At 43.9% G+C, this 24,354-nt stretch overlaps 1 protein-coding gene across 12 annotated transcripts in view; it reads right to left on the bottom strand.

The window, feature by feature from the left end:
- The window catches only part of TNRC6B (trinucleotide repeat containing adaptor 6B), a 203,461-nt gene that overhangs the window by 122,147 nt on the left and 56,960 nt on the right, over window positions 1-24,354 (bottom strand). For 11 of the 12 annotated variants that reach the window (XM_067559532.1, XM_067559534.1, XM_067559539.1 and 8 more), the window contains exon 4: window positions 23,411-23,478. The exons of the other annotated variant lie outside the window; for it this stretch is intronic. In XM_067559532.1, the coding sequence (XP_067415633.1) occupies window positions 23,411-23,478 (68 nt within the window). The remainder of the gene's footprint in view (window positions 1-23,410; window positions 23,479-24,354) is intronic. 12 annotated transcript variants of the gene reach the window in all.

The following is a 24,354-nucleotide window of genomic DNA, read 5'->3' as shown; positions in this document are numbered from 1 at the left end:
GCAAAGGTATAACCTTGCATGTTCTGTCACAAAGATGCAAGCTGCCATGTGACCAAGGAGTTGAAGATAGTTTCTGACTGAAGTCTGGGGGCTCCCTTGAATAGTTCTGACAAGGTCTGATAATGTCCAAACCTGTCCATGAGAAGGAAGGCCCTGGCTACTAACGAATCTAGGGATGCCCCTATAAATGGTATGTTCTGAATGGGAGTCAGTGTGGGTTTTTCAACATTCAGCTGCAGACCCAAAGTCTAAGAACAGGGAAAGCACATTTGTTGTGGCAGATGACACCTCTTAGTAAAACTGACCCTTGAGCAGCTGGTCATTAAGGAATGGGAAAACTATGATCAGTTAAAAATATAGTAGAGAGCCACCGCTGATAGAATCTTTGAAAACACACTCAGAGCCAAGGAGAGACTGAACAGAAGTACCTGATACTGAAAATGATCCTGACCTATGACAAAACACAGGAACCTTCTATGAGATAGTTTTATCGCTATATGGAAGTACGTGTCTTGAAGGTCGAGGGCTGAAAACCAATACCCTGAATTTAGAGAAGAAATTATAGCAACAGGAGTTACCATCCTGAAATTTTGAGGCTTCACAACTTTATTTAGGAGTCTTAGATCTAAGATTGGTCTCCATCCTCCAGTTTTCTTTGGTACAAGGAAATACCTCAAATAGAAGCCTCCCCTCCTGTGCTGAGCAGGACCAGCTCTATTGCTCCTAAATGATGAAGGGAGTTTATTTCCTGTCTTATCAGGGACTCATGAAAGTGGTCCCTGAAGGGGGATGGGGAAGAGGAATAAGGTAGCTACAGGCAGGTAAAATGGATGGTGTAGCCGGATATTACTTCCGTCACCCTTTTATCTGAGGTGATTCTCTGACATGCTTGTTGGAAATGGGTTTATTGGTCTCCAAAAGGAGGGGGAGGTAGGAAAAACGTTAACATTGGCAAGCTAATGGAAATGGGGTGTTCGAACCCTTGGCCATCACATCAAAACTGAGGCAGTGATGAGGAATGCTGCTGTATAGACCCATCAGGTGGGTTAGAAGATCTCTTTCTCTAGAATTTGTCTCTCTTTCTAGGAGATTCTGTACGTCTCTGAAACCTAGAGAATTGCATTAGATGGGATCTTTCAGCCATTTTTATCTACTAAACTTCCTTTTGTTTGCAGGAGTGAGGTACCTAACAAGCATAATAAGGCCTTGGAATCATTAAGGATATGCAATGATTCCTTGGTATTTTCCACAAACAGCTTCAGTCCATCAGTTCCTCTACCATATTCTGGATTTCTCTGGGGAAGTCACATAGCACCAGAAAGCCCTGTGCATCACCACTGCTGTAGAAATGGGATTGGCCACAGCATCTGCAGCATTCACAGTTGCCTGAAGAGATGTTCTGGCTCGTAATTGTCCCTCAGCAATAGTAGCCTGGAATTGTTCCCTTTGCTCCAAAGGAAGGCGTTCAATAAACTATCCAAACTTTGTGTTAGTTTATGTAGTTGTACTTTGCTATCGGCACCTGGTAACTTGCAATATAGAAAGTAGGGTTGCTGATGAATAAGATTTTTCTCCCCAGCAGATCCAGGCACTTCTGGCCTCTTTCATACAGAATGACTTATAACAATGCTGCTTACTCCGTTCATTAACCACATCAACCACCAGAGAGTCAGGCTTGAGGAGGGCTGCTCAGGAGAGTAATTAGCACTCCTCTTCTTAGGATATTTAGAAGAGGACTCTGAGGATTTCCCCTTTCTGGCAGAGTGCTGTGCCAAGTTGAAGGGGCAGTAGAGGCCCCCAGGGAGGGCCTCTCTGATCTCATCCCAGCATTTTGTTACTAATGTCACTGTATATTTCCATGTGATCCATCCTGCATGAAACCTGTGGACAGATCCTTGCAAATGACTTGAAGATCTGTATTAGCCATTCCCTGAATAACTTCCCTTCACTAACTGGCCTTCCTTTTCGAAGTCTTAGAAAAGGGATCAACTAACTACAAATGCAGAAGGTTCAACAAGCTGTAATAGACAGGCAGATTCCATGCACAGCCCCTGATGTAATCAAAAGCATCAGCACCTGAAAAGATTGCTAACTCCATGAAGGGCATGAAGTTCATCAAATCTCCTTTATCTGGCTAACAGTCAACAGAAGAGCCATATGCCAATTATCTCAACATCACATTAGAAGAAGAAAACTCAGAGCTCCAATACCTGCAAAAACATTACCACTAACCCTTAGTTGTTGTCACATGGTCTGTTAGGAGGAGGATATTTCTAGTTATACCATAATTCTGTTGTCCATTTGAAAAGTTAACACAAAAGTTGTTTAGGGAAATTGTACAGGAGTCCAGAGGGAGAATCTCAATTTGGAGTTGTATTCTTGGCTTCCAATAGTTCTTGAATGTGGAGTGGAAAAACAGAGCATATTTTTTTTGTACTGGCTAGGATGGGGCTTTGTGCTCCATGTGTCAAGGAACAAACATCAGTTGAGGCTAACAGAAATCTTAAGTAAGGCTGCTGGATCTTCCTATGTAAACAATTTAATCTCAGACTCAGATTCTTTCCTATAACAATCTCTTCCTTTCAGAGGGGGAAACAAAGAGGATTATCTTCTGTGAATAAAACCTAGGATGAATAAGATAATACCTCCACCACTCACCGTCCTGGACTGTTCATATTCCATGTGAGCTCACTCTAACTATAGCCAAATCTCCAGTAATCATAAAGAAATATTCAGACCTTAAGAGTGAGGCTAACCTAGGATGTAGCCCTTTGAGGAAAATAATCATGGATAAAACAGAGAAATATACAGAACAACCCCTCTCCTGGGTCATTCATGTATCTCAATGGAGTTCAGTTTCACCTACTGCTTTTGCTAACTTGTAGGTCTTTAGACTCTTTTCCCTCAGTTTGGTTCATTTGTGGGGGAGGAAGAATCTGCAGTCAAATCTGCAAATCCCCCAACTACCACAAAAACAGTGATATCATCTTTACTAGAGTCAGTTTCTCAACTAGTATGAGTTGGTAGCACAGAGATCTATGGATGCATGAGGAGCTTCATATGGTAATGCCCTCACTTGAATTCTGCAGATCTGTGAAACTGGAAAGCCATAACTCAGTTCAGTTCACCTCAACTCACCTTGTTGGGTGCAGTAGTCTCCTACAGGAGCAGTGCTGAGCACTGACCTATTTGAAAGGAATTAACTAAATGAAGAACAGAGAATGGTAACTGGTGACTAGAACCAGAGCATCTATTAGCACAGCACAGAGTTGCTGGAGCAAAGGTAAGGTGGAAGCCACAAGCCTGCATGTGGTGCACCTCTTTACCTCTTATAGCCATCTCAATAGTACTGTTAAGTAAAAACAGAAGAAAAAAAGCTTAGCAAAATATTTTGGCATCTCTAAGCCACAACAGACTAATAGCCACAAGTGTTGCTTCCACCTCCTGGAGACAGGAAACAACTGGAGAGCAACAGCCTCTTAAATAGGGGAGTATTGCTATCAGTCTTTTTCTCAGCCTCTCTCTATCTAGTGGAAGGGGGAACCATAAACATCTGTCTGGGCTTGCATACAATGGATGTGGGAGCCCAGGAGATTTTATTTTTGCTAAGAGTGGGTCAGAAGTTGAGAAAAATGTATTGAGTCCTTTAAATAGGTTTTAAATTAGTCTCAAAGAAGTGAGAAGCCTCGTATTGTCTGATGATGGAATTTCATTAATTTTTAACAAACTTTAGGGCCAAAGCAGCTTATACTAATATATTTATGCCCCTATGGCTTTCTGTGAAGGATCAGGGAAGTGGTTTTATACCAGATAGGAGAATTGGAGCAGAAATCCTCTGAATCTGAGTGCACTTTATGACTACACTATCATCTACTAAGAACCTGACCATGGACAGGTCTAGTGATGCAGTAAAGCAAGGAAACTCAGACTGATGCTTGCGATCCACAAGTGGCTCTTTAATGTGTCTAATGCAGCTCATTGCAGCACATATTATAACACTGTGATTTAATTAACAACCAACCAGGATGCTTTTACTGTATTATTAACCAACTGCAGTTGATAAAATAAGTATTTTCCCCATCACATTGCTTAAATATGAATATATAGTACTATAGTCAATGCAACAATGAATTCACACTCCTGAGGCTCTTTTGGATAATATTGATTGCTGATTTGGCTCCTGAACCACTGAGGTCTGAGTATTACTGAAGCAGAGCCTGATGCAGTGGTCCCCTAATAAGCAAGTGGTAGAACTGCAAACACAAGACATTTGATTATTTTTTAAAGACAAGCCAAAGTAAAACCATCACTAATTTACAGCCTAAAATGACACACACAAAACATTCCAAGGCACATCACCTTGTTATAGTACCAATGCAAATAAGCATTGTGTGCTGAAAAAACACAGACTACATATGGAGAATATATTTGGAAGAAGTAGAGTATCCATCCTTAGACGTTTTAAGGTGTGGCTTGACAAAGCCCTGGCTGGAATGATTTAGTTGGGGTTGGTCCTGCTTTGAGCAAGAGGCTGGAGCAGATGACCTTCTGAGATCTCTTCCAACCCTAATCAATTTACAGATTAGGAGAAAAAAATATTTCGGTGTTGGTCAAAGCACCTTGCCACCCAGTGAGTCTTTTTACAGATTGGTCTTCATCCCCTGGCAATCTAGCCCACTTTGAGCCTTGCCCTAGTTCAAGGGAAAAAAGTAAGAAACAAACAAACCATGAATAGAATGTTTGACATGGATTATAAATGTGGGGGCTGTGCTGCTCTGCAGCTAGTTAATCTGAGGCTCATACTTTAAAAGTGAGGATCTGAAAAAGGTAGTGAAAGATAACTTTCTGTTTCAAAAGCTTGTGGTCTAACAGCTGTAGTTTATATTTAAGGTTTGAAGGGAAAGAGGTTTGTCAGTACTTGAAGTGTTTGTTACACCAAGAAATACAAATATAGTTTTGATTCAAAATCTTCTGTATTAAAAACTTACATTGGGTCCTGCAAAAAAGTTAATTGCATTATCTTACCCACTTGGCATTGTCAGAATTGTTCAACTTGTGAACAAACTATTCCAGATTTGTTTTAATAGTTTTACTGCCAGGCATTTCTATATTTTAATTAAGAATTCAAATCTCATTATGAAAGGGCTGTCGATCAGTTTATGGGATGGTGGGAGTGCCTTGCATCACTTCTAGGCACCCAGCAGACTGTCTGAGAAGTAGCAATGAACTGCTGCAGAGACTGCAATTTCCAATCATCCTGATTAACTGGAGAATCCAGAGGGAGGATACCTGAGGCAGTTCTTGATGACATGTCAAATTTTGTGAAATCTTTCCTTGGACAACTGAACTAAAATCAATTTTGTCTTGCAGAGTGCCCGTAGATGGACCAGTTCTTAAGAAGACACTAGGGAGATCCTCTGAAAATGGAGGAAGCACTCATGGCATTTGAGTATTTGAAAGGTCTCCAGTATACAGAATTACTTTCTCATACAAAACCTAACAATATGCCATCCCAACAGTGGTGGTCAGAATGCCTTCTTGCCTTAGACTGACAATCAGAATTACTATGAGAGTATGAGACTATTACTATGAGACTATTAGAGTATAAGCTGAAAAAAGAGGCCAAAGAAAAGCACTGAGAATTGGTAATGGAGTTTGCACTTTGTCAAAATGTAAGTCCATTGATGGCATGATCAAATTTGGATATGGGAAAATGCTTCTTTGTAGGACAACAAAAATCTTGAGAAGAAACCTCTTAATTAAGAAGGGCCTGGGACTCCATGTGGAAATAAATATTACACCCTCTCAGCCTGGGACAGAGCTTATCCAGAGCTTATCATGAAGAGGAAGAAACTCCCCAAAAGCCTAAAGAAAATGAGTAACTATTCCTAGTGAAATAAGGTTCAAAATGCTGGTCATTTTCTGGTTCAAGAAAAGGGAGGAATGACAGGAAGGATGTAGGAGGTTCATCAAAACCTGAGATGTGTCCTCAGACTATTTTCAGAGCTCATCTGATTTTAATTTAATTATTATTTAAATAATTATATTGGGATTAGGCCAGTCAGACTGGAAGTCATCCTTAAGAGAACACACTCCTCCAACTCCTGATATGGAAGGCTTGAAAGACACTGGAAGAACCTTCTATTTGATCAGTTCTATGGTTTCCAGGGAAAGATGGTTGAATTCTTGGGATTTTGAAAGCCTTGGTATTTTTGTGGGGCGTGGATTTTGCATGCTTTTTTGGTTATGCTATACAAAAGCTTTTTTTTTTTTTTTTTTTAAAATGGAATGTGGCTTGAATTAACCACCTTAGAGAAATGGTACACACCCAGGCTAGGCTACTGAGCTATATAGACTTATCACTATGAAAACTTGGCTGCTTCTGCAACTACAGTATTTGCTGCTGCCCTGTCCATCACTACCCACTTTGAAAGGACTCAGAAATGACTTTAAATATATATTTACAGAGGCAAGGGATGATACTGAGTGGTATGAAAAAATGCTGGGCAGGAGCACTCGTGCTTGAAGCACCTCACTCATGAAGAAATATCTTATGAGCACAAAGGCCTTGTCACAACTGTATGACAAAATGGTATTATCTTTTTCCTTCATACTGACATTTTACTACAGGATCTCAACTGTTTGAATTGTCCAGTAGAAGGATAGTCTTAAAAATATCATTCTGATGAGGACAGGTGGCAGACCAGGCTGCTCTGATACATCTGGAGGAAAACTGGAAGGAAAGACAGTGACATACCAGGGGGAAGGGGAGGAAGGGAGGGAGGAGGCCATGCCCCCAGACGCCAGGGGTGCCCTCTTCAGAGGAACTGTTCACTCGCTCACATCCCCGGCAGCTGAGCCAACCAGGTGTAGTGCCAAAAACTCTAACCAGCAGAGTTTGTGGCTGGCCCCTCCACCGACCGGCCCTTCTGCCCCCGTGCTGGGCGCAACAAGGGAGCTGCAGGCCAGGTCGGCACAGCTGCTGAGGATGTCAGTGGGAGGCAGCTTCTCTGAGGAGGGCCCGGATGGCGCATCCCCAGGCCAGCGCCTGGGTGCATGGTCCTCTCGGTATGCCACTCCCGCAGTCCCCACAGCGTGGGGGGAAGGGGGAAAACAGGCCTGCACACCCTCCTCCCACGGGGCACTGCCACCGCTGCCACCTATGGGGGACACAAATATTGGCCCCCGGGTGCTGGAGACCCACCGTATGCTACTGAGGAGAGAAATTTAAGATTACCTCTGCCTACAGATTCTGACTATTTTGGTGGTCTACTGCTATAGACAGGATGGCAGTAGGTGCTCAATTGCTCTGCTGCATTGCTGAAAAAGGTGTGATAAAAGGTAGGGCTAGCTAGACCATACATCCTAAGAGGGGCAAGGCAGAAAATTGAAGGCCAACTGGCATTGGCTGTAATAGTATGCCATTTTGCTGCAATCAAGTGGGAAAAGGTAGAGAAAAAAGTGGTAAAATGGTGGGCTAGAGGCATAGCTATCTTGACACACACATTGAGAAAACCAAAGGGAATACAGAGGACAAACTGGCACTGGCAGTTTGGCAATATGAACCAGACTGCCCTTTTGCATCCCTGAGAAATGTTTGTGGAAGGTGTATTTAAGTGGCGGAGAAATGGCCTTACTGACATACTTTGAAGGAACCCTATTGAGAAAAGAATCAGCACAGAAAATCCTTAGGTTTTCCTAGAAGAATCACAGTTTGTTCCAAACACTGGGAATCTAAATCATTTGAGGGTTTTTTATTGTTACAGAGCCACCATTAGTATGAGGGAGGGTGACAGAATCCCAAAAGTACAGACAGTTCGAGATACCAAGCACAACAGGAACTGAGCTTGGGAACTAAGGTCATCCTCACAACAACTGGAGCAAAAAATACCTGGTTACCATGGCAGAGGGTCCCACACCTTGTGCTCTTCCTGCCCCTCTGACTTATCTGCTCTTCGACACCGTATTTCACCTCAACCAGGAAAGAAATGCAGCGAGTGACTACTGGCTTGTAGTTTCCAAAATGCCAGGTCCTAATGCTGAAATTCTGCTTCCAAGCATCCCAAGGCCTGCCACACTGCTGCAGAGAGAAGGATGAGGGAAGGGCTATGGAGCCAGGCTTGCTATACCTTTTGTTTTTGCCAAAAGTTAGTTTCTAGCAGTCTCCTATTCTCAAAAATCTTGTTCATCCCTACCACGAGGGACACTAAACGGAGGGAGAAAAAAACTATCTGGAAAAAGCTCCTGCCTGGAGACAGAAAGGAGAAATTTAGGGAAACTACATCCTCCTCCAAAAGATGGGGAATTAGAGGTGCAAACAGCACTCTGAGTGGCTCCCCCCTGCAGGCATGACATCAAGAAGGAGAGAAGAGGAAAAAAAAAAAAAAAAAAGAAGAAGAGGATCCTCCATGCTGGGAAGATGAGGATGAAGATCCCAGTCATAACGAATCACAGAGCAACAGATGCCCGTAAGAGAGAAGGCCATGGCTTCATCTACTGAAGGGATGTACTCAATTATTGCCTTGTGATCCTGAATTGTTGCTCATGAATTCACAGGGAGAATTGGTGGCTTGTAATGCCTTTCACTATTTACAGCTGACTAGAAGACTGTGGCAATTCCTCCTTTATGTTGACTTTGTGGTCTACACCTTTGAAGGCTGAACTACTACTATGGCCCTGAAGTCAAGCCAAAAGCTCCAGACAATTCGGAATAGAGATGAATGCTTCCTCAGCACGATGGGCAGGCACGAACACCATCTATGCTCAGGTCTCTACAGTGACTTCCTAGTTGCTTCCAAGTACAATTACAGAAGTTGGAAATAATCTTTAGAGCCTTAAAGTCAGGTACATTTATCTGAAAGGCTATCTATTACTCTTTGCCCAGAAAAGCCAGCCAAGACCTTAAATTTGGGCACCGTACAGCTGGAATTTTTAAAGACACTTGAGAATCAGACATCAAACTCCCACTGCATTTCAATGAGATTTGGGCACTTAACTCTCTTAGGCTTCTTTGAAAATTCTATGCTATATATTGAGAAGCAGGGCTCTTTCAGTTGAGAGTCCCCACACTTTTGAAATTCACTCTCTTTAGCAGGCCACCACGGCCAGTCTAGTGTATAGCAAGACTAAAAAAAAGAATTAATCAACTGTTTAGTTTTTCTTCCGTGCTTTAAACTTCTGTAAAGATAGCAGCTATTGTTAGGGCCTTAGAGCACTTCAGAAATTATAAAAATACAATTTCATTCAAAATGATCCTAGAGTACTTCATAAACTATTCGTATACTAATCTTTTCCTCCAAGCAATGAAATGCAGCCTCCTCTGGAGTAAAATATAGTGGCTATTATAGAGAACACAGAAAAATTATTAACAGTTTAAAGACAGGAAGTGAAGAATACTTTGCCCAACAAAACAATAAGAATTTTAGGTTAGTAATTATGCAAAGTGGAATTTGTCCAGAACACAGGAATTAAAATTCTAAACTTCATAAAAATCTCCCAAGCCAGCTACATAGCCATCAAAAGCCGCATCTTCTTCAGTCTCACTTCCATGCAATAGCAGGACATAACCCTCCTTAGCTAGAGAGATCAAAGACATGCATTAACTTTCTGCAATCAACAATTCTGTGCAGAGCAGTCTCTCACTTTTAATAAACATTTTACCAAATAAAGTTACTGTTTTTCAACAATAAAAAAATATTAATATTTACCAAGAATGTAGAGAATAGGGAAGACATACAGTGCTTTTGTTAGAGAAAGGAAAAACTTCTCTTCATGCCTATGCATGTCCAACCGTCTGCACTGTGGAGCACTCCCCATCTCCCAGCTGGCTGGAGGCAGAGCAGGAATCAACAGCCAGCCTGGGGTAGGACAGCTCTTCTGGGGAGACCCACAGAATGATGGCTTCAAAAGCTGAAAAATACTAAATGAATATGTAAGACACCTAACTCTAACAAATGAACCTTGTATCAGACCCTTAGGGAACAGACATCCCTTTATACAAAAACAAGATTACTTACCAGTAACTGATGTTCTTCGAGATGTGTTGCTCATGTCCATTTCACTATAGGTGAGTGCAGGCGTGAATGGTTCCCGGAACTTTTTCCCCTTAGCAGAGTCCATAGGGCCAGCTCCGGCGCCCCCTGGAGCCCTATGCACATGCTGCAGTATATGAGGCACTGCCGGCCCTATGCCCCCTCAGTCCCTTCTTTCTGCCAACTCTGGCAATCGGGACTGGGGGTGGATTGTGGAATGGACATGAGTAACACATCTCGAAGAAGAGCAGTTACTGGTAAGTAACCTTGTTTTTTTCTCAAGTGCTTACTCATGTCCATTCCACTATATGTGACTAACAAGCAATACCTTGGAGGTGGGTAGGAGTTATCGGTGACCTGCCCTCAGCACCGCTCTGCCAAATCCCGCATCCTCTCTCGCCTGCTGAACGATGGTGTAGTGGGACATGAAAGTATGCACCGACGAACAGGTGCCAGCTTTGCAGATGTCCCACAGGGGCACTCTCTCCAGGAAGGCTGTAGATGAGGCTTGAGCTCTGGTTGAGTGCACTGTGATGGTTCCCGAAAGCGGCACCCTCGCCTGCTCGTAGCAGAACTTGTTGCAAGATGTAATCCATGAGGAGATTCGCTGGGTGGAGACAGGTGAGCCTTTCATCCGGTCAGCCACTGCGATGAAGAGCTGTGTTGATTTCCAGAACAGCTTTGTACGCTTGATGTAGAAGGCCAGGGCTCGTCTCATGTCCAGCGAATGCCATCTCCTCTCCTCCTACAAGCCGTGCTGTTTGGGAAAAAACATGGGGAGAAAAATATCTTCATTACAATGAAATTGGGAAGCCACCTTCGGCAGGAAGGCTGGATGCGGCCTCAACTGCACCTTACTTATTCTCATAGAATACTGTATAAGGGGGCTCCGAGGTCAAGGCCCTAATCTCGGAGACCCTCCTTGCTGAGGTAATGGCCACCAGGAAGGCTACCTTCCATAAAAGCATGAGCAGAGGGCATGAAGCCACGGGTTCAAAGGGGGGCCCCGTGAGTCTCGAGAGGACCAGGTTGAGATCTCAGGGAGTCACCGGGTCACGGACCTGCAGATAAAACCTCTCCACCCCCTTGAGGAACCTGACTGACATGGGATGGGAGAACAGAGATCTCCCCTCCAGCAGCTGATGGAAGGCGAAAATGGCCCCCAGGTGAACCTTCAGTGAGGCCAGTGCCAGACCCTGGAGCTTTAGCTGGAGCAGGTACTCTAGGATCGCCTGTACAAGTGAGAGGCTGGGCAGAATGCCCCAGGACTCCGCCCAAGAGGTAAACTGTTTCCACTTAGCCCGATACACCACCTGTGTGGAGGGTTTCCTGGTGCCGAGCAGTACTTGTTGGACCTGCACCGAGCAGGTCCTCTCCCCCTCCGTCAGCCACAGAGCCTCCAGGCCATGAGGTGCAGGGAGCCCAGGTCCAGGTGCAACAGGCGACCATGGTGCTGGGAGAGAAGGTCGTGTCGCCTCGGGAGCTCCAAGGGTGGGGCGATTGAGAGGTCCAGCAGCATGCTGAACCAGTGCTGTCTCGGCCAGGCTGGAGCAATGAGTATAACGTCCATCCTGTCCCTCTTTATTTTTAGCAGGGCCTTGGGATGGGCGGGAACGCATACATGAGGGTCCCCGTCCAGTTGATGAGGAACGCGTCGGAAATCGACTCAGTCTCGTGACCCCAGAGCCAGCAGAACCTCAGGCATTTCATGTTCCAGGTCGACGTGAATAGGTCCAGTTGGGGAATGCCTCATTTCTGGAAGATCATAGCCAGCACCTCTGGGTGCAACGACCAGTCGTGGTGGGGTAGAAACGACCTGCTGAGGCGATCCGCCTTGTCGTTCCTCACTCCCGGGAGATGAGAGGCAGTCAAGTGGAAATCGTGCTTCCCAGCAAAGTCCCACAGATGGGTAGCTTCCTCGCGGAGGGCTGAGGAACGTGCTCCCCCTTGCCTGCTTATGTAAAACATGGCTGTGGTGTTGTCCGTCAGCACCTTTACCACTCTGCCTGTCAGGAAATGGAGGAACACCTTGCACGCTAGGCAAATGGCCCTCAGCTCCTTTACGTTGATGTGCAGGCGCCTCTCCTCCTCCGACCAGAGCCCCTGAGTGCCTACGTTGGCACTGATGTGCGCTCCCATCCTACATCCGAAGCATCGGAAATTAGGGTGACTGACGGGACCAGCTCCCTGAACGCAACGCCCTTCATCACTACCCTGGGAGTCCACCACCAGTTCAGGGAGGCTAAGACGGGCAGGGAAACTGTGACCACCCAGTCCAATGGGTGTCTGCTTGGCACATATTCCGAGGCCAACCATGCCTGAAGCGGTCTGAGCCTCAGGCGAGCTAGTCTCACTACGTATGTGCAGGCCGCCCTGTGGCCCAACAGCTGTAGGCAGTGCCTGGCTGTTGTCATGGGGCATCAGTGCAGATGGGAGATGATAGAGACCATCGCCTCTAAATGTGGCTGAGACAGGAAGGCTCTGGCTTGGGAAGCATCCAGGGTGGCCCCCAATGAATTCTATGTGTTGCACTGAGGTTAGTGTGGACTTTTGCTCGTTTATGAGCAGTTCCAGCCTGCTGCACATGGAGCAAGTGAGGGTCACTGCACTTGGGACCTGGACTTGCCCCTGATCAGCCGATTGTCCAGGAAAGGAAAAATTTGCACACCCTTTCGTCTCAGGTGGGCAGCCACTACCGCCACACACTTGGTGAACACCCTTGGAGCCGAAGACAGGCCAAAGGGTAGAGCTGTAAACTGGTAGTGGGAGCCAGCCACCATGAAACAGAGGAAACGCCTGTGGTTGGGGAAGATAGACACATGGAAGTATGCGTCCTTGAAGTCGAGGGCAGCATGCCAGTCTCCTGGATCCAGGGAAGGGATTATGGAAGCTAGGGAGACCATACGAAACCGGAGTCATTTGACATATTTGTTGAGACGACGTAGGTCTAATATGGGTCTCAGACTCCCCTTTGCCTTGGGGATGAGGAAGTACCTCGAATAGAATCCCTTCCCCCTTCTGCCTTGAGGGACCATTTCCACCGCTCCTATATTGAGGAGGTTGTCCACCTCCTGCAAGAGGAGTTGCTTGTGAAAGGGGTCCCTGAAGGGGAAGGGTTGTTGGGGGTGGGAGTAGATGTAAGCTGTAGGGCATAGCCCCCTGAGACTATCCCAAGGACCCAACGGTTCAAAGTGATCTTTGCCCATTTGGGATAAAAGGGTGTTAACCTGTTTAGGAAGGGGTGGGGTGGATCCAGGAGAGCAGTCGGGGCGCCACCTTCAGGTGCACCATCAAAACTGTCTCCTCCGGTTGCCCGATCCCTTGGGGGGCCTGTGCTGGGGGGCTGAGGATGAGCTGGTGGGCTGATTCCTCCTTCTAAAACCCCTATTCCTGTCCCTATTACTATAGGGCTGAAAGGGCCTAGGTGGAGGCCTTGGCTGCTGCTGTGCCTGGGGCCGTGACTGACACCTGAAACCTTGGTGCGTGTACAGGCCCAGGGAGCAAAGCTTGACTCTGAAGTCCTTCAGACAGTGCAGCTTCGCATCGGTCTGGACGGAGAATAGGGCCGACCCATCAAAGGAGAGGTCCTGAATTGACTGCTGCACCTTTTGGGACAAGCCCAAGGATTGCAGCTACGAGCACCTTCTCATGGAGATGGTGGAGGTTATGGTTCTGCTCACCGAGTAAGCAGCATCACAGGACGTCTGGAGCGCTGCCCTAGCCACCATGGTTCCTTCCTCCACAATGGTGTTAAAGTCTGCAGCCCAGTCCTGGGTCAGGGCCTCAGCAAACTGCCTGAGGGAGTCCCACAAGTTGAAATTATATCTACCCAGGAGGGCCTGATGGTTGGCAATCCTGAACTGAAGGCTTGCCGTGGAATAAACCTTTCTCCCAAACAAATCCAGCTTTTTATTGTCTTTGTTCTTGGGAGCGGACCCTGGCTGATCTAGCCTGTCACGCTGGTTAGCCGCATCTACCACCAGCGTTCCCAGGCAGGGTGAGTGAACAGATACTCAAACCCTTCGGCTGGGACGGAATACTTTCTCTCGGACACCTTTGACGTAGGGGGAGAGGTGGCGTAGGCAAGGCCAACAAGGCTCTTGCCGCCTGTAAAGCCTCCAGTGTCAATGGCGTTGGAAGGGGCACTCCCCCACTCCCACAAGTCAGGGAGGCTCCCTGATCAGAGATGCAGGCACTGGGGAAGACTCAACGGGCCAGGTCCAGTGCATCTCTGTACTCCATCCTGCCCGTACCAATGGCGCAGGGCAGTGTCCGCGCTCTTCAGCATCGGCGATGTTGCTCGGTGCCAAGTCGAGGCCGGTGCGGGCTGTGCGCTCTGCGCCGAGGTCATGCTCGGTGCAGCAGGCCGAGCACTGCCTCCATCAGCAGGGCTTTTAACCGGATCTCTCGGTACTTCTGAGTCCTTGGTTTAAAAGCCCTGCAGATCTTGCACTTTTCTTTTCTGTGTGCCTCTCCAAAGCATTTAAGGCAGCGGTCGTGGGGGCTGCTGAGCAGGAAGGCCTTCCCGCAGGAGGCATATGGCTTGAATTCCGGCGACTGGGGCATAGCCCGACTGCTCTAAGTCCCCACAGGGACTTGCCTTATCTCTAACTACTCTTTTTAACAACACTTAACTACTTAACTAACTAAACTACTTAGAATAACAAACAAGTTCAAAGAAGGGGAATAGTACTTGCTGAGAGCAACACTAGTTCCAGCAACCATCACGGATGGAAAGAAGGAACTGAGGGGGCATAGGGCTGGCAGTGCCTGATATACCGCGGCATGTGCGCAGGGCTCCAGAGGGATCTGCTAAGGGGAAAAAGTTCCAAGAACCGTGCACGGAGGCGTGCACTCACCTATAGTGGAATGGACATGAGCAAGCACTTGAAGAAGAACATGTGTTTTACCTTCTAATCTGTGAAGAGAGAGGAGAGAACCAATCATTTGGATTGAGACATTGGACATCAAGGATACTAAAAAAAATTCACAGGTGAGAAGGAAATTTTCCTCTCTCATCTCCCAGCCATGTCAGACAGTCTATACTGGGGGATGTGCAAAGTAGTATTCACTCCTAGAATGGGGGGAGGATTCAAAACTATATACATGGGGACTGACATCATTATTACTGTTGGGGCATGCACATTCTGAAGTATCCTTGTCCTGAAGCTGAATCTGAGGAAGAAAGGATATCAATTTTGTAGTGCTTTGTGAGTGTATTACGCACTGATGTCCACCAATCTGTCTTACAGATTTCTGCATAGAAAGTGCAAGATCTCTCTACCCAAGAGGTTCCTGAACCACTGAGATAACATGGCAGTCTATCTGCTGGATTTACTCTAGATAAACTATAGGTTTTTAGCAATACATGCCTTGATCCATCTTGCAATAGAGGATTTAGAAGCCTTCTTCCCTTTAACTGAAGGGATATACACAAGATGAAAAGAGCTGTAGACTTCCAATAAAGCTCTGTGAGATTGAGAAAGATTTTAAGTGCTCCATTGGCATCCAATCTATGCCATTCAGTCTCCTTGGGATACTTTGGATTAGAGCAAAAGGTAAAGCCACTTCTTGTTAACTGTGTAAAACAATCTTTATGTCTGGAATAAATGACGGGTGTATCTGAAGAATCACTTTCTCCTTACAGAAAATAAAGAGATGAGGCTCCATAAACAATGGTCCAAGTTCCGATACCCTCTTATCTGAGGTAACTGGCATTAAGAAAGTCACTTTGAGAGTTAAAGCAGACCAACAGAGCGTAATGGTTCAAGTGGTTATTTTGTTAAGGCTCCTAGCACCAAATTCAAGCTCCAAAAAAGGAACATGTGTACTATGGGAATACTAATATGAGTTGCTGCTCTAAGGAATTGGGTGTGATGACTAAAAATCTTCTTTAGTCTCTTATAATTCAAGATACATGCTATGGAATCAATTTGTCTACCCAAAGTACTGGACTTTAGACCCTTGGCTAGCCCTTCTTGTAGGAACTCTTAAAACATAATTTACATTAGCATTTTTGGTATTAATATACTTTTCATAGCACCAGAACTAGAATTTATTCAAGTGATCCCATATATCTTGTTAGCAGAAGCTTTTCATCATGTCACAAGAGGGTCCATAACTCAGCATATCCCAGAGATCTCAGTTTTCTCCTTTCAACTTCCATACGATTAGTGTTAGCAAACTTGGCTTTGGAACGCAAATCAGTCCCTTGGGTCCGAATTCCTTCCCAGGTTAGTAATTTCAGAGTGGGTCTGCCTCTCACTAAGTTCAAGAATCAGTCTGCAGGACCAGCACGGGGCAAGTCCGGATGACTGTGACCCATTCACCCAAGATTATTTTTTTCTGGCCTTGCCAGTAGAGGTATGGGGAAAGGCAAAGTAAATCATGTAGGCCACCTTTGAGAGAGCGCGCACGCACGCGCACATCAACTACTTCCTCTTTGGGATCTCATCTCCTTGTGAATAACCTCTGTCTTTCAATTTTCCCTTGAAGCAAAGGGATATATGACTGTAACTGTGAACTTTTTCAACATCTCCTGAAACATTAAAGGACTCAGACTATTTCCTTTGGTCCAAGACCCTCCTGCTGAGCCCGTCCACTACTGTGTTCTCCTTCCCCTTTTGTGGGTGGTCTTCAGGGAGAGGAGATGACGCTCTCACCAAGTCAGTAGATGAATCACTTCCTTGTGGAGGAAGGAAGATTTCATTCCCCTTTGTTGGCTGATGTATACCATTGTGATTGTGGTGTCTCTGTAGATTTGTACAATTCTGATCGACTGATTGTTGAAAATGGAGGGGGGCTAGTCTGTTGGTCCTTACCTTCATCCAGTTTATTCTCCTTTCTTCCAAATTGGAACATGTCCCGAGTTACTTTAGAGATGGAGTGTGCTCCCCACCCATGAAGGCCATCATAGTTGGTGATCACAAGTCTCAGCAGTTCTAACATAAGATACCCCTGTTGAAATCTCAAAAGATAAGTCTACCACTTTAGGGAGGAAGTGACTAACTGCGGAAGTGATTCTTAGATCCAGATTTGTTACAATTTCCCCCAATATATCAAGGGGAGTTTTGGGGCATCCTCATCCAAAATCTGGCCCATTGTAAACTGTCCACACATGAAACTAGCATGCTGAGGAGTTGTGCCAGGATTTTTAGGAATGTCTGATAATCAGACAACAACTGGTGAATAACAAAGAGATCTTCTGTTGTTTCTCCTCTGTTATGAACACCTTGTCCTTCTTAATGTCTAGGATTATTCCTAAATGCAGTAGTCACTGAGTCAGCTGGGAGATGACTCTTCTCTATGTTTACTAGAAACCTATGATCCTGTAGAAAGGTTACAGTATCCTCTAGATCCTGAAGTGCCATCTGATATACCATCTCCTCATCAGGCCCAGGTCCTAAGTAGGGATAAGTGTATATCCCCCCTCTCTGCGATCGGCCACTAAGATCACCAGAATCTTTGGAAAGACTCATGGGACTGTCACAAGTCTGAATGAGAGAGCCCTGTACTGAAAATACTTCCTGCCATAATAAGCACAGAAATTTTCAGTGGCTCTCCCAGACTGGCATGCCAAAGTAGGACTTACTGAGGTCTACTGAAGTCATAAAATCTGAGGGTGATGATGTGATGACTGACATTCAGGTTTCCATCCAGAACCTCACAGACCTGGTGCATTTGTTGAGAGACTTGCAATCTAAGATGGCTCTTATGTCCCCATTCTTCATTGGAGCCACAAAGAATATCAAGTACGCTCTACAAAATCTGTCTGGTTGGTATCAGCTCTGCAGCTTCAATGAAGAGAAGGTGGTTGATCACTTTTTACTTTCTGGTGTTTGATAAGATTATTTGATCTGTGGGAGACTATAAACTTGTTTCTGAGGGATTTGGTCAGTTTGATGGCATAAGCCCATGGAACTGTCTCTAGTACTCATCTGTCTGAGACAGATGTCTCCCATATGTGGGCAAATTTCTGAAAGTCCCTCTCTCCAGAGATAAGAGGTCTTTTGACATAAGGTACTGTAAGTCAGGTAGATGATTCCTTATTTGGGAGTATTCTTGAGGAGCCCTGAAGTTTCCCAATCTATCAAAATTGGATCATCTACCTCTTTCAAAACTCAAGTTTTTGTGGATTTCTTGTTGGCTGGTACCATGAAAAGATGAAGTGTAGCAAAAAGGAAGTCTATAGTTTTTTTTTTAAGTTGATAAAATAGAAGAGTTTCTCTATTCACTTGCTTCAGATACTGCTTTGTCCATGTCCTCACCAAACAGTTTGTCCTCTGAGTATTTGGCAAGGCCTCAAAGTTCTTTCCTAGAAATGAGTCAGATTTTTGTCTATTGGCTCTTTTGGCAAAAGCCTCGACCTTGGAAGGAATCAGAGTGTCTTTGACCAAGGCAGCAGTTGCGTCATCTACCTTTTGCAGAGTGACCAAATCTTTCTTGTTCTTGGTAAGGAGCAGAACCTCTAGAATTGTCTTTTGAGATGCTTGGCTTTGCTAGGGAACTCCCACTCTGAATCATAGAATCATAGAATCATAGAATCATCTGCCTTGATTACTTCTTCAAACAATGGGTGTAGTGAAACAATTCTCTTTGTTTTACCTGGAAAATATTTCTGAGAGGCTTTCTTCGGTTGGTGGCTCCTGAAATGTCTCAAGGATCATCTCCATGAGTTTGTATGTTTTGGAAGGTACTATCTTATATCTTGGTGGCAGGGGGTGGGTGGGGAGAACCTCTCTCAAATACTTCTCTAGCTCTGCACAGTTTGAACTAGACTGAACAAGGAGATTGAACTGGATGAAGATGACGTTTACTTTTCTCATTCTTTGATTTCTTCCCTTTTTTAGCTTTATGACCCTTAGTGTTTCTTACTGCGAAGGAATCAGAAGAGAATGTAAAAGAGATTCTTCATTGAATTTCCTTTTTTCTGAATGCTGCTGTCCCTGAAGGAGCACTTTTGCCCTCACTTGGCAGGGTGGAACCTAGGCCATAGTCTGAATTGCAGAGCACTTTTAATCTGCAGGTTTTTTTATTCTTAAACATATATTCCTTTAATCTATGCTAGTGTTAGCTGCTGGTTTCTTCCTTTTGAGGTCCTCTTTAGCCTTTTAACATTTTGGAGGGAGAAGAGGAAGGAGAGAACAAAAGGCTGGGGCTAAGTCATGTCTCAAACTTGTTTCTGAGGTGGAGGGACCTTCAGAAGTGTCCCACTGAATTTCTCCCAACATGACAGACCTTTGGGAAGTGCAAGAGGGATTTTTTCTGCTTCCTTTGTCACGCACGCATGGAGCAAACCTGTCTGACTACACTGAAGTAGAGTCACTTCATTATTTCCAGTGGCATTCCTGAGGTTGAGGGGGGGTGATGATCCCCATGAACCTACTAGTGGGGGACGATGGTCACTTACCCCCTGAAATGTCTGCACCAGGGATGAAGGAGTTAAACTGCCCATTGGCTGAGACTGAGACAAGGCTGCTGCATAGCTGCAGTGGTGGTGGCTACTGCTACTGCGATTGCTGCTCCCTTGGGAGGCTGAGGTGCCATTATGGAACCTGCCTACACCCACCTTTTGCATGCCCCTGGGTTGGGGGTTCTCGCTGGCCCAATTCCCTGCCCAAGCCATTGCACCAGCCACAAGAGTTAGGTCCCATTTCTAGAGGACTACAGGGGGACTTGGTTCCCTCAGCACCTTCAGTTTGCCCTTTGGTATGTCTGCAAGCTCCTCTCTGCTTCTGGGACACTTCAGTATTAAGGCCCCTAGATAAAGAGCAAGATTTGGGGGACTCTTTTTCCCTCTCCTTACCTCTCATGACCCAAGAGAAAAGGGGGAAACAGGCCTGTTCTGGCAGTAATCACTCTACACACCACCAAGGAGAGGGTCTGAGGCAAAACTAGCTTAGAAACCCCTGGCCAAAAGAAGTGAGCACCTTCCAGTCTTCTACATTTAGTTTTAGGGGTCTCCAATCAGTCAAATTCAGATTTTTTTAGTCCTATCCAGAAAGTCTCTGCTACAAAAAGAGATGACTCCTGGTCTACCATCTACACAAAAATGGAAGCAGAAAATTCTGGGGTTCTCCAAAGAGGGGCTGTTCTGGCCCCAGACTGGCTGACAATCGTTGCTCTGCCCCCAATGAGCAGGAAGAGGAGGAATGCCCTATAGTACAGAGTGTGTCGGGGGAGGGAAAAAGATGAAAAATGGCAATGGAAAGTGATTAGCAGATTTAAAATACAAATAAACATTTATTGAAGAATACAGGTCTCTTCCCTATTCCTTGAGTGCACCAATCGAGCTCAACCTCTTACCAATGGATGTCAGAACACGAACAGTAAAAACGATCACCACCCCCAACCCCAGGGGTCAGTTTGCAATTAGAGGTTGATATTGAGCTCAATCAGATATTTCTAAAGTCATTGGCATAAATGAAGTCCTAGTTTTTCTTTTTAAAACATTTACTTCAATTAAAATCAGTCACATCTATCTGAACGGCTAGTGGCAGATTTCTAAGAGAGGCACATTTTATACATATTCAATAACCAAGGTCAAACAGTTTAACAAGCAAGTCCTCCTCCCACACTCCTTAAGAACTGTAATGGCCTTTCAATGTACTTGTGTATTATACACTATGCAATTACAGCTTTTCTTTAATGCAGTAACTGTGTGATAGGCTCAGTCTTTTTTTTATTGTGTGATATTTCAAAAGCACATCGGCAACAAGTACTATCATAGCCTATTTCCTAAGAGTAACGAAATCTGTGCATGAGTGCCAATAAGATGTTTTCTAAACATTGCCTTTTGTTTTCTGAAATGTCCAGATGCAGCACGGATTGGTTAGAAGAAAAAAAAAATATTTTTGAGAGAGCAAGAGCATTTAATTCCTGAAATAAAGACCCTTTCAGATGGAATCACAGACCAAGGTAAGTCAGTCCTATGCCTCAACAATCTTGACAGTATTCTTTTAATACTAGACCCTCCAAAGACACTCTAATGAAGGTGTTTCTCAATGAGTTTGTATCCACTGATAAAATAAACTGAACTATGTGATTCCAGCCCACTACAAAAATAAAGTCTTCAGGTCAACTGACAGTTACAGAAACCTGCTAATGTATCCCATTATGTACACTGTAATCTCTACTGAAGGAAACTTCACATGCTAACCAGTACCATGCAAGAACTACTGCACCTATTGATATCTTTCAAAATAAATGCATGTTTCTATTTCCATTCTCCCTTTATCCACTAACAAACCTTATTTACCTATTACACATTCACATTTGAGTCCCTTATACTCCAAAACGCAATCTACTACTCTTCAGTAACTAGCCCCAATTTCATTTGATACTAACTGGGAGGACCACAGTAAAGTCTACCTATGCCTCATCCTAGTACTAATAACTCCAAATAAGTGGTTTAAAATGTTCATTCAAGATGTGAACATAGTTCAAAAAAATGTTGTCCCAATTTCACCTACTATAAGAATAAAACCTATTGGTCCCACAAACAAAATGTCTTGCGACTATTATCAATTTTTAATTCCAGTTGTCGCCAAAGCATTAGCAACAAGAGCCAAATTTTTACTGTAACCTACAGTATATTCACTTAAATAAAAAAATTAAGATTGTAGGGAAAAATAAATCTAGATGACTAACGAAACAAAAAGCAATGTCCCCAACAAACTATAACTGTGATTATAGTACAGCTGAATAATAATATCCTTGTATTTTAGCGGAGGTATCAAAATTGTAGCTTTAGACTTCTACAAATTTTATTAGTAACCTAATTAAGACTGAAAGTGCTTTAGGTCTGTCATTTTATTCTGTATTTGTACACTACCTACCAATGAGTCCTGGATCCTGATTGGGACCTCTGGATACCACTGTACTGTAATACAAATAATTTGGTGGGGAAATCTACCCACTGCAAGTTTTGAATGTTCTCTCCAGTCAAAATTGTTCTTGAAAGGTGGAATATAATGTTGTAAGTCACCAGAAAAGCTGCAGCTATAAATCAGATCAACTATGAAAGAATTCTGGATTTTATTCATAGTAAACAAAGGCAGCAATAAAAGGCAGACCACACTACTTTGATGAGTCCAATATAATATCCCTCCAGGTTATTCTCTGCAATCACCTACTTAGTTTCACCATTAGGTCTCTGAGAAACTTCAATAAATCAGGAAGTTAACTTCCATTTTTTTTTTTTTTTTAAAAACTTTATGTGCTTCATTTCAGAAACTTTCTGTATGTTTCAATCACCACAAGTTTGCAACTCTTCTTCAATTTACTATGATACCAGTATGAACAGAAAGAAATGGCAATAATTATTTTGAAAAGCTTGGCTCATTTCCACTATGGAAAAGAATGCATCTGCTCAGCACTAGAACCTCCCCGAGTTCATCTTAGCTATCTAAGAAACAACTTCTGTCACAGAGGTAGCAGCTGTATTGCTAGCCTACTAAAAGTGTAAGACCAGAACCAATGAAATAACACAGTTCCCTGAATTAGCTAGAAGGGGGTGTAATGGGGTGGGTAAGATCACTCACCTCCTTTAAATGACAAAATGGTATGGTAATTGTATGTTAAAAAAAATGTTTTTATGGTCTGGCTTTGCCAAACATCCAAGATCTTCCTACCCTCTACAAAGAGGTAAGTCGAGAAAAGGATAATCACCACAGTGTTGGCACTGGCTCAAACAAAGGAATTATCTAGGTTATACCTAAGACATCTGTCATTACAGTACCATCAGCAGAGGGCTTTGCCCTACCTCAACCAATGAAAGGTTTCTAGATTTCTACCAAAAATTACTTAGACACACATTTTCTTCGATCACTTTCTTCTTTGATCACATTTCCTCTTTTCGTAAACCATAAAAAAACAGAATCTAAATGGTCCATCCTGAAAAGAACATTTTGTTTGCAATTCAAGTTCCTTTCTGGAAGTTTATTTTAAATTAAAAAATGTTCACATTTCAGGGAGCACCAATCTACCAGATGCATACCAAGGGTTGACAATGGGCAAACTCTGGTTTTGGTGGATTTTACAATGGCTTCACCGAACAAGGGACATGTGAAGCTTCATGTACATGTTTCCACTGGTAAAGTGAGTTCACTATCTCAGGTCCAACTTCCTAGAGCCGTTAATCCTTTAACTACAAATTCTGATTAACCCACTGCAGAACATACAAAACAGAGTTTTGTGCTTCAGAATTTAAGACAAGTCAACACACTGGACTTTTCGCCACTAGCCACTATGAAATATGGGTATTTAAGAAACCAAGGGCGAGCACCCTAAGAACAACCAATGCTTCCAGCACGTTTAAACAAGAGTGCTTCCCACCATTTACTATGGTAAGGCCCTTTTTAAGTAAACGTGTGACTCACTGTTTGTTTTCTTCACCAGGAGGTGGAGTCTTGCCATGCCCTTCCATTACAAAATCCTCATGTTCCATCTGCAAAGGCAAGCATTGCAGGTCAGAAATCGATGGAGCAAAGTGCATGTGACCCTAATGTGGCCTTTTTCCACATATCACAACCTAATGTAGCCACTTTATTTCAGTGACCAGTCCAGAACAGACCATGTAGTTTCTAAACAATGAACGCACACCTTCATTCTCTTTATTGTGGTGATATTCTACAGCACAATTTCCAGAATGCCTGCGTGCATAAAAGAATAAGAGCTTCCAAGAGAGGAAGGATGGTTTAATGACTAAAGCAAAAGAGCAGTAGTCAGGAGATCTGGATTCTGTACCTGGCTCTGTCACAGACTTCCTGTGTTGCCTTGACCAAGCACTTCATCTTTCTACTTCAGCTTCCCTACATGTAAACTGGAAATAAAAATACTTACCTACCTCACAACATCTTTAAGGATTAACATTTTTAAAGGACTCTGGGATCCAGAAATGGAAGGTGCTGTAAAAGCACAGAATATATTTTGTGAAAAATAAATTTTGTATAAAAAAATGACACTTGCCTATATGTACAGCACCACATACTGTAGCTAGTAGAAGAAAAAGCCTAAGTGAGCCTTTAAACAAATGCTGTTCCAATGATAGCATAAGGCAGGCATTTCCTCTGGCTCTCATGATAGAAGATTCAAGAGGCAGTAAGGAAGTTTTCTGTTTAATTATCTTACACATCTCCACAATTCCTATTTTAAACCATTTCTTAGGCAAGGAAATCAGAGCACCCAAACACTACATCTAATCACTATCAGTGAAACAATCATCATTCAATTACCTCCCTTAGTTAGAATTTCCTGCACAGGTAGGAGAATATTTCCCCTTTATATAAAAACCACACATGAACTTATCATATGTAACACCAAA

This window comes from Emydura macquarii, unplaced genomic scaffold (assembly GCF_026122565.2).
Source record: "Emydura macquarii macquarii isolate MOO-44397 ecotype Brisbane River unplaced genomic scaffold, CSIRO-AGI_Emac_v2 contig_2205, whole genome shotgun sequence".
In the NCBI taxonomy this organism is placed as follows: domain Eukaryota; kingdom Metazoa; phylum Chordata; order Testudines; family Chelidae; genus Emydura; species Emydura macquarii.
This window is presented reverse-complemented; position numbering and strand designations above follow the sequence as displayed.